Consider the following 10,688-nt stretch of genomic DNA (forward strand, 5'->3'; position numbering starts at 1 on the left):
AAAATCTATGCAAGCTGTTGTTTCATTCATTCATTGTATGAAATTAGTATGATGTTGATGGTATTGAATATAAATTTTAGTTTGGAAATCATATGTAAACCCTAGACTATTTTTCATAAAATTGTATACTAGTAAAAAAATAGATAGCATACAATCTACATAGTATGTGAATAGAAAAAAACACTATTAAGCAATTATAATATATTGACGCTTGATGATATTAAACATGAGGGTACATAATAAATCAACTCAGTTCATATTCATAAGGTTTTTTTAAATCCTATTATTATCACTTGGTAAACACAAGATTCAAGTTAATACTGGAATAGTAATTCCTGTCCTGAATCCGCAACAGTAAAAATAGTAGAATTATCAGCCCTGGATGCAGACAATCTGCAGATAGGAATGATATATTTAACTTTCGTATTTTTATTGGTAAGGACTGCCTTTCAAGTGTCAATATGTTAATTAATTTCAAGTACAAAAATAAACAAAATCCTGGTTCAAACTCTGGTCAAAATAGATGCATTGATATGTTAGTTAATTTCAGGGATAAAAAGAAATTAAGCATTGTTTCGAGCTCTATATTATAATAGATTCAATTGTGTATGACAATTGTTTTTCGGTTTTAAAAACAAAATTCTTTCCCATAACTAAGTTTTGCATTTTAGCTAATAATAAACTCATGTTCTCTAATGGCTTGATCAAATCTATAATTACATTCAACATGTTCTGCAAGACGTGGGTTACTGTGTCATCTCTTGTCAGTAAATATTGCTGATAAAAGGAATCCAACAATAACATACACCAATCATACAGCTTGCTTTCATATTCAAGATTTAAGTCAATTCCAGGATCAACCAACAAATACGTTATATAGGCAATCAGAAACAAAGTATCCTCTAAAGTAAGACCATTACGCAGATGTGGAATAACAAGAGCATCACTGAATGTTATAGTGAAGGCATCATTTAAGAATCTAAACTTCTCTTTTTCTGTCACACTGTGTTCGCTACAGTAGGCATGGAATTCCTCGGGCTTAGTGATATCTACATTTTCACTTTGTACTAGTTTGACTGCATATTTTAGTATTGACACTAAAACAGATTCAGGTATGTCACTGAATTTTCGAATAGTACACATTATGTTCACAAAATCACCTTTTTCCAGTAAATTAGGTATAATTTGAGCACATATACTCCTTTCTGTTAGACCTAGTTTTAGTAGACCTTTTATTTGATCATCCACTGGAAACAAAGGTATTGTGGGTGTTCCCCAATTAGCTATTTCAGTTTCCTCATCCAGTATAACTTCATGGGATCCAAGAAGGCTAGACAGATTCCTTTTTGTTTCCAAAATGTAAGGTAACATACCAATATGATTAGAAGCTTCTAGGCAAATCCTGTTATCAAAACAATAAATTCTAGCATTTTCTGTGTACATTTTCATAGGGTACTTGCAGGATCCTACTCCTAAAGTAGTATTGTAAGCGACTATTATGGCTCCATCTTGATCCATGTTGCTGCCAAATAGGATGAGATGGTTTTTGCCCATCCAAGCAAGAGAAATACTTGAAGCAGTTGATATCCACGAAACAGTTCCTATTATTCTCCAGCTTTTCTGTACTAAGTTATATTCTGACATTTTTGAATCGCTCCCTGTAAACAATAGAAGTTTTAATGTGAATGTTGCTTTTTTATTTTTAAAGTTATTCAGACCACTTTATGAACTTTAGTACTTGTAGTGTAGTAGTGACAACAATCATTTAATCTACAAAGTTATCCTTACAACGGTTTGGCTGCACAGAATGGAATTACACAACCCTATGGGGTAGCGCCTGTAATTCAAATATCAATATAACTTACAAATCTTTAAATTTCGAGTAGATGGCGTGCTGGAGTGATGCTCTTACTATGTAATGAATTTCGACTTATCTAATAAAAAAGTACATGATACTGATTGTAGATATTAAAGAGAAAAAAAACTTTATGAACATAAATTATTTTATAAAACTTACATATAACATAGACACAATTGGTTTCCATGCAAATTATTTTTCCTACGACGTTTACATCATCTCGTAATATTTTTGTCCGATTCAGTTTTGTTCTCTCTAGATCACAGAGCTCTTCCCTGAGTGGGCAGGTTACAATATCAAATGTATCTTTATTACTTTTCGTTATGTAGCATATGCAATCACTATATTTTCCATAGTAAGATATATCAACAATGGTTTCGGTTTCTTTGAAAACAGGTTTGTTTTCAAAACTTTTACGGTTCTCAATTGCATAAGACAGTGAGGAACAATTTCCATCAGAGAATATTATTAATGGTGATCTCTTTTTCCTTGGCAGCAGTTTCAGAATGTTTAGTGAAAACTGTAGTAGAAAACATATTTTACAATTAGAATTTTTGATAAGGTTAAAAACTTAAATCTTACAATATAGCATTATTTTATTATTTTAGTACTACGTTAATTTCTAAATGTTTATATTTCAGGAATAATATTGTAACTGTACATATTATTCATACTGCATTGTTTATTTAACAACAAAGTATGTAACCATTATATACCAATATTGATTAATTCTGCTCTTAATTTGAACTGAATTAAAACATTTAAACATCATTATGACAGTGGAAGACAGTTGTAACATTGCATGGGACAAGTGAACGCTCTGAGGGGTTACTTATTAGACAATTGTCGAAAACAGGGGTTTTAACGTAATACATATAACATTTTAAGCATCGTAACATTTTCAACATCAAGTCCAAAGAAAAGAAAAAAAAGAGAAAGGTGATCTTAATCCGAATTATTCGAAAAACGAAAATATAGTGAAATTGTTTAATCTAACCTTGAACTTCTTTGATTTGTCTAAATTAGCTGAATCTTCTTGCCATGTTTTGATTATGTTGTTATTGAAGACCCCTATGTAATTACCATTTGTGTCATCATAGATCACAGCTGAAGTTATATGATCCTTCGATGTCCAACCTCCGACTTGTTTCTGGTCTGAAAGCTAAATTATTTTTTAATTTTACAATAGTATAACCTAAAAACATTTATTTTTAATGAATATTAAAAGGAAAGTAAAAGAGCCTTATAGCTGTAACTATTACTTACTCTGTATTTGTTAACAACATTTCTACCTAAAGTTACTAAAACGTTAGCATCCTCTTTATCTTTCGAAACTCCAAGAAAACTTTTTTGATCTATCAGTGGACACAAAACATAGTAATTATGAAATTTTGCCATGGTTCTTTACGTTTCAATATCAAAATGTTCAACCATAGATAATGCACATAAATGTTGTTTAATTATTAAAATGCATAATTATGTATGTACTTATTTCGATGTTGAAGGAAAATAATAAAATAATGTAGACAACAACGCATGCATCTCTCAAATATATATTTTTTTTGTGATTTTATGACCTGGTGACTAAGACCTTTAAGTTATGTCTTATTTTAATTTATATTCTTATTTTTATGAAAAATGATAATATGAAGTGAAATTAAATGAAAATGATTAATTTGAGACGTTAATCAACTGGGATGAAATTAAATGAAATGAGATGATATGGAATGAAATATAATCTTAGTAAAATGGTGGTCATTTACTAAGATTTTTTCAGTGGACTTTTTGGAAAATCCCGAGAAGTTACGTCCAGCAGCTTTGTTTCATTTTCCCATATTTGTGCACTTTCACAGATATTAAACAGTTAATAAACCACCGTTATTACACATTAAACCTGAAGAAACACTAAATAGACAAAATAAAACAAATCACACAACTTCACTCCTCGCGTTCCCGCCAAAAAGTACCGTAAAATGGGGCGATTAGGGACAAATTCCAACTTTATGAGCAATTTTAAGGTAGTTGTTGATGTATATAATGCTATATCAGGATCAAAATGATTGAGTCTTGGGGGCATCTTTGTTGTCTAATTTAAAATTATGCAACTAGCATTCCAGTTTAAGCAAAAAATGCAAAAATAGGTGTAATCCCTATTTACCCGAAAATTGCGGTTAATTGGGACGAAATGAGAAATTTGCTAGGGTTGGCACTACTTTTATTTTTATATATAGTTTTAATTAATTTATTTATTTAGTTGCACCAACAAAGTGATCATCAATAAAAAAAATTGAAAAACTGACAAAAGTACATGGCAGACATCACCTCAATTATAGGTGCAATCGACAGTGCATTAACAACAAAAAATATAAATATATATATATATATGTCGGCGCAAATATGACTATTTACCTACTGATCATCAACTAATTACTCTGTGATAAGAAATTGATGTTAAACAGTTCCTATTATTGTAATTTCAATACTTTAAAACGTGTTTGAAAAACGTGTAAACCCGCTCACGTGTTTGAAAAACGTGTAAACACGCTCACGTGTTTAAAACGTGTCAACACGCTCACGGGTACGAAGCCCCATAAATACGGCCGTGCTGTCTAGCACTGATTGATTCGTGTCCGAGCCGTTGTACTGTACGGATATCTCTGTAACGTTGTTATGCTTCTCGTGCAATATACGAAGTTCTCGTGAAGTTCTCGTGAAGTTATGTTTCGGAAACCCAAACATGAGTCATTCGTCAACAAATTAATGACCGTGACGTCGCAAGGCTGACGTCACACTTTCTACAAACATTACGGACGTCCCTACTCCCTCATATATATATATTTATACATATATAGTGGAATTTCTTAGAAACGGTTTATATTTCTCCGTTCTTGGTAAGTACTTAGGGGCTGATATTTCTATCTGGGTTAAGAGATTAGGTGTGTCCGTTATTCTATGGATTAATCAGATGAATACCCCCACTCTGAACAAATATTAAATATTTTATTATGTATTACTTAGACATTTTTGTCCACCTTGAGATTTCATTGATCTTGTTACATGTCTTACTTATATTACTTATACTACTATATGACTTACTTATATTAAATTGCTTATCTATTTCAACTAAAGACTTATTCCCAATTTCGCTTCGAATAAACCAGATTTTTACCAACAAATTTAAAAAATATTGTTATAACTACATAGACAACATTACAAACCTGTACCTATTTATACTTAGGTCGTTTCCATTTCACGTATTCTCATCCCAATTGACCCCTTTTTCGTTGTTATTTGTACCTAAGACGTCCCCAATATCCCCAAAAACAACAGATTTTTACATGTATTCTTATTTAATCAAATACATTAAAAACAAAAACAACTGAGACTTACCTTTAATATATATGCTGGTTCAAACACTATATATAAATCATAGTCGTCTTCTATTATTATCAAATAAATAAAAGAGAGCAAAGTTTCTAGCACTAAAATAATTACCACCACAGGAAGTTAATTTGAAACGCGATTTTTTATAAGTTAGCAGCTATTATCATGCATATTCAGAGTTGTTTTGTGAACTTTCAACATTCTACTATTAAACTACAAAAAATGGAAGATTTTGCAACGAATATAAAACTTATATTGAGCGTCGAAAGATTTTCCCGGTTTTTTTCCGATTCGCCTCTCAATCCCTAATCGCCCCATTTTACCGGTTTATAGATGTAAGTGACATGTGTGCTTCATAGATTATATTTATTTTTCCAACTGGAAAGGCAAGTGGCATATCATACAGCCTAATCTTTTATATATATTTTTTTAATATGAAAAATGATAATATGAAGTGAAGTTTTAATGAAATGAGATGAGATGATATGGGATAAAATATAATCTCAGTGAAATGGTGGTCATTTACTGAGACTCTTTCAGTGGACTTTTTGAAGAATACTGAGAAGTTATGTCCAACAGCTTTGTTTTATTTGTTCACATTTGTGCACCTTCATAGATGCTGAACAGTTAATAAACCACCGTCATTGCACATTTAAACCTGAAAAAACACTAAATAGACAAAATAAAACAAATCACACAACTTCACTCCTCGCGTTCCCGCCAAAAAGTCCACATATATTAGTGTATCTATATATCGTATCTATATATTGGGGAGTAAGGGGAGATCAGAATGCTACCTTCACCGGCCCTATTGTCAACCCCACCTGCACGCGCCGGATGGTGGCGGTGACCAACAGGTTGCCATGGTGCTCCCTGCTAGAAAACTAACGGGGCAATGACGATATAACCATACACACCCGTCAGGGCAACCTTCACGGAAAAGGCGTCAGAAACCTTGGGGCTCAAATACCCCCTAAAAATCCTGGTGCAGAAAGCAATGGGGAACCAGTGGGCTGATTTCCCGCGAGATTCATGAGCAGGTCGTCGCAGGATCCAACTGATGACCACGACCACTCTGTCAAGAGTGTACAGCAGATATCTGAGAAATATGACAGATTATCATGTATCACAAACTCTACCCATGAATTGGTCTCTTTGACTTTTTTCCCTATCTAATCGTTGGTAGCCTATGGAGCTTTTTCAACTACGCGTAGTTTGGTGGGAGAGCTTTGAATGCGACAAAGACGCTTAAAAGTAGGTTTTAGGTAGGAAATTAAGCAGAATCTGATGCTAAATGGTAATAGATGATAACAATACAGCATATGTTAATACTTTATATAACGAATAGCTTAGAACGACGTACCTACATAAGTTTATCTACTTGATCCAAAACCATTTTTTATGCCTGAAAAGTAAAAAGAACATATTTATATATGTTATTAATTTAGTAACACTATACGAAGTAATTAATTGAGTGTCTATTTTTTATAATTGATTTCTTGTTCTTTAGCCATCGTGTGGAATATAGATGAACAACGTTGCCGATTTTCCATAACGTTAAAGTTGACCATTGTTAATATCAAAACCACACATATATTGTGTTTTATTTTTAATCTATTATTTGTGATCAATTCAAATCTTAGTTTTCTATTGTTTCTTATTGATTCTTGCTCGTTTTAGACTGACTGTTAAAACCAATATTCAGTTTAGTTTATTATTAATGAATTGTGGTTTGTTTATTATAGCTTTATTTTGTTATTTTAGTATTTATTCGGGATTAAGCATGCAATAATAGTGTCTTTACTATTATGAGTGAAAGAGCTTAAAAGTCCTATATCTCATCTCATATCCTTTGATTTCATTTTGCTATTCATATAAAAATGCCCTTGACCTTTATAACAAAATATTTGCTGTATAGGCTCAATTCCCGTTGGAATCTACCACCAAAATAAAAATGAAATGGTTATGGTTCCGTTACTAATAATAAATGTGTTATCTATGCCATAGTAGAACAGATACGGCTGTATGAGCTTAGATCCCCTTGCCTTTCTTAATTAGCTCTATGGGAAAAACTGTACCAAAAAAAATATCTATGCCATATCTATGATGTGGGTTGTGTTTTGAAATACAGCTCAATTATGAAGTTTATAATCTATGAGCTCAAGGGTCAAGGTTATTATTACCTACTTACTAAATTTGTCTTATCGGATTCTGATATTTTGTTACATCATCGAGTAAGCGCTTCATAGCTAGACTATAATTCCAACATTTTGTGATTGGCATTTGTCCAGTGCAGTCATGTCAACAGTCGGTAAAGTGATTAAGTGCTTGGCCGCAGTCGCGTGGGAAGCCGGCAAGCCGCTGTCCATCGAGGAGATTGAGGTGGACCCGCCAAAAGCCGGCGAAGTGCGCGTTAAGATCACGGCCACCGGAGTCTGCCATACTGACGCGTATACACTCTCCGGAAAAGATCCTGAGGGAGTGTTTCCTGTAGTACTGGGACATGAAGGCGGCGGAATCGTGGAGAGTGTCGGTGAGGGAGTCACTTCAGTCAAGCCCGGGGACCACGTAGTACCTCTGTACGTCCCACAGTGCAACACATGTAAATTCTGTTTGAATCCGAAAACTAATTTGTGCCAGAAGGTTCGTTCTACTCAAGGTCAAGGTGTGATGCCAGATGGCACTAGGCGATTCCGCTGTAAAGGACAGGAACTCTACCATTTCATGGGTTGTTCAACATTCAGTCAGTACACAGTTGTTCTAGAAATTTCTCTCTGTAAAGTTGCAGAGGCTGCTCCATTAGATAAAGTTTGTTTGCTGGGATGCGGTGTACCTACAGGTTATGGAGCCGCCTTGAATACTGCCAAAGTTGAACCAGGATCAAATTGCGCTATTTTTGGTCTTGGTGCTGTTGGTTTAGCTGTTGCTCTTGGATGCAAAGCGGCAGGTGCCAATCGCATTATTGGTGTTGACATCAACCCTGACAAGTTCGAGGTAGCAAAGAAATTTGGAGTCAATGAATTTGTCAACCCTAAGGATTATGATAAACCAATTCAACAAGTACTGGTGGATTTGACTGATGGTGGTCTAGAATACACTTTTGAATGTATTGGAAATGTAGGCACCATGAGAGCTGCACTAGAAGCTTGCCATAAGGGATGGGGTGTGTCAGTGATCATTGGTGTAGCTGCTGCTGGAGAAGAGATCAGCACTCGTCCATTCCAACTTGTTACGGGTCGCACATGGAAGGGAACAGCTTTTGGAGGTTACAAAAGTAGAGAAAGTGTACCAAAGCTTGTTGATGAGTACTTGGAGAAGAAGCTGCCTTTAGACGAATTTGTCACTCACAATGTGCCGCTGAAGGAGATCAATGAGGCATTCCATTTGATGCATGCTGGAAAATCTATCCGTGCAGTAGTTGACATGTAATTTCTAAGGAAAAATATTTATACTATTTTTGTACACTTGTTAAACCTTTTTTCTTCAGCATTTACTACAAGTATGATTAAGATACACCACATGCATTTTGTTTACACAATAAAAACAATAGCAGAACTGAAAAATAATTATTCTTATTTATTTTGTAAAATCGAGTTAATACTGTAACGAGTTAGACTGAGACCATTGCAATGAAGATCCCCATAAGTGCCAGAGATTATTTTCCAAGTGCAGTCCACATAAGATCTTACCTTTTGTGAATTAGTAAATTAATCACCAATATTGATCAGTCTGGTAAAATTATATTTAAGGGTAATGTTTCAATTTAATTGTGTGCATAGTAATGATGATTTTATTATCTCTAATATTATAAAGGTAGTTTCAGACAATGTCCATCATAGAACACACTCCATTAACTACTTTTTAAATTGCGTAATGGGTTTGAAGATTTTTTTTTATTGCCGTTGTAGGCAGACGAGCATACGGCCCACCTGATGGTGAGTAGTTGCCGTCGCCCATGGACTTCAGCAATGCCAGGGGCAGAGCCAAGCCCCTGCGTACCGAAAAAGACGAAAAACCGAGAAAGACGAACGGTGCTTGAAGTACCTAAAAGCATCGTTAATGGATCGGGAGAAGCCGAAATTACGTGTTTTGGGCAACGTCGACTTTTTACCATTCGGTACGCAGGATCGGGAATGATTTTTCGCTTTTTTTTTTTTATTGCTTAGATGGGTAGACGAGCTCACAGCCCACCTGGTGTTAAGTGGTTACTGGAGCCCATAGACATCTACAATGTAAATGCGCCACCCACCTTGAGATATAAGTTCTAAGGTCTCAGTATAGTTACAACAGCTCGAAACGCATTACTGCTTCACGGCAGAAATAGGCGGGGCGGTGGTACCTACCCGTGTGGACTCACAAGAGGTCCTACCACCAGTCGCTTACCGTCACATTAACTACTTTGCGTTTACATTAAGGGTTTTTAGCTGCCACGCTGCGACTCAGATACACGGAGCTCAGTGTGTTAAGTGCGAGTTTCTTAACGTTGGCGATGGCGTAAAAGTTAAGCCAATTTTGTATGCAGTTGGAACAGCGCCCCTAGCGGCAAACGTACGCAAACGATCCCATTCCATACAAATATTAGCAAACTTTTACTCTATCAAGAACGTTAAAAAACTCGCACTAAGCACACTGAATTGTTTTTTTTGCGAACGTCTTTAATTGGGACTCCTCGCTTTCGTGCAAGAAATAACATGGTACAATGGTCAAGAATAATCTTAACGTGTCATTTCTTCGCGGGAAAAGTGAGCATGTTGGTGAGGTAGGTACTTATCCGTGTCGGTTTGTAAGTTATGGCCTGACCAGTAAATAGATAATGAAATCATTAGGGGCCTTGTGAAGGTGTTGTCTCCTGCTGCACTTGCGTAGAATGGTCTTCATTATTTTATGCCTTGATCGTCAACATTTATTGCCCCTTCAACTAATCTAACCTTTTAGGCTACAATATGCAGGGCCGGATTTAAACTTAATGCCGCTCCTGGGCACCGAAAAAATATCCGCCCCAATACTGGAATTTTACATAAATTTATAGTTTATATATTTTATATTTCAAAAAAAAAAAAACTATGTATTATAATTGATTGCAGAAACGTTATCATATGTTATATATTCCAAAAACATAAATAAATATTTGTTTTTATTCTAATAATTATAAATTTTGCACTAAGGGTGACTCATAATTATATTACATAAAAAAAAACTAATTAAATTTCTTTAATTCCAGAAAATACAAAAATCGATTATTATTTTAAATGTCCAAGGAAATAAAATGATTAAATCATTTTGATTATAAATTTTTACCAAAAGTACCCAAATTATAATTCACAAATAATGGGTGAATTGAATTTATTGAATTATCAATTAGACAAAATTATTAATTAATAGAATTAATTAATTATATTGAGCAATCTTGATAAGCGTAAAAAAAAATTTCACTTTCAAAATTTTG

General features: G+C 34.3%; 2 protein-coding genes and 1 long non-coding RNA gene across 3 annotated transcripts in view; 1 reads left to right on the forward strand and 2 right to left on the reverse strand.

The window, feature by feature from the left end:
- Window positions 1-10,688, reverse strand: part of LOC149501960 (uncharacterized) — a 396,223-nt gene that overhangs the window by 21,707 nt on the left and 363,828 nt on the right. The gene's annotated exons all lie outside the window — the stretch shown is intronic.
- LOC149501965 (nucleolar protein 11) lies at window positions 187-3,826 on the reverse strand. Its single transcript, XM_089730794.1, has 4 exons — window positions 3,125-3,826; window positions 2,856-3,020; window positions 2,018-2,378; window positions 187-1,658 (listed from the first exon to the last, which is right to left on the reverse strand). Exons 1-4 carry the CDS (start codon window positions 3,254-3,256, stop codon window positions 583-585), a joined length of 1,734 nt encoding a protein of 577 aa, XP_089586920.1. The 5' UTR covers window positions 3,257-3,826; the 3' UTR covers window positions 187-582.
- Fdh (alcohol dehydrogenase class-3 Fdh) lies at window positions 7,327-8,805 on the forward strand. Its single transcript, XM_089730796.1, has one exon. The coding sequence runs from the start codon at window positions 7,541-7,543 to the stop codon at window positions 8,669-8,671; it is 1,131 nt and encodes a 376-aa protein (XP_089586922.1). The 5' UTR covers window positions 7,327-7,540; the 3' UTR covers window positions 8,672-8,805.

The sequence above is a fragment of the Bombyx mandarina genome, chromosome 11 (assembly GCF_030267445.1).
Source record: "Bombyx mandarina strain Sakado chromosome 11, ASM3026744v2".
In the NCBI taxonomy this organism is placed as follows: Eukaryota; Metazoa; Arthropoda; class Insecta; order Lepidoptera; family Bombycidae; genus Bombyx; species Bombyx mandarina.

Coding starts and splice junctions, on each gene's coding strand:
- Fdh (XM_089730796.1), top strand. CDS start 7,541: ATGTCAACAGTCGGTAAAGTGATTAAGTGCTTGGCCGCAGTCGCGTGG.
- LOC149501965 (XM_089730794.1), bottom strand. CDS start 3,256: ATGGCAAAATTTCATAATTACTATGTTTTGTGTCCACTGATAGATCAA. Junction 3,021..3,124: donor ATGTTGTTAACAAATACAGA/GTAAGTAATAGT, acceptor AAAATAATTTAG/CTTTCAGACCAGAAACAAGT. Junction 2,379..2,855: donor ACAAATCAAAGAAGTTCAAG/GTTAGATTAAAC, acceptor TTTCTACTACAG/TTTTCACTAAACATTCTGAA.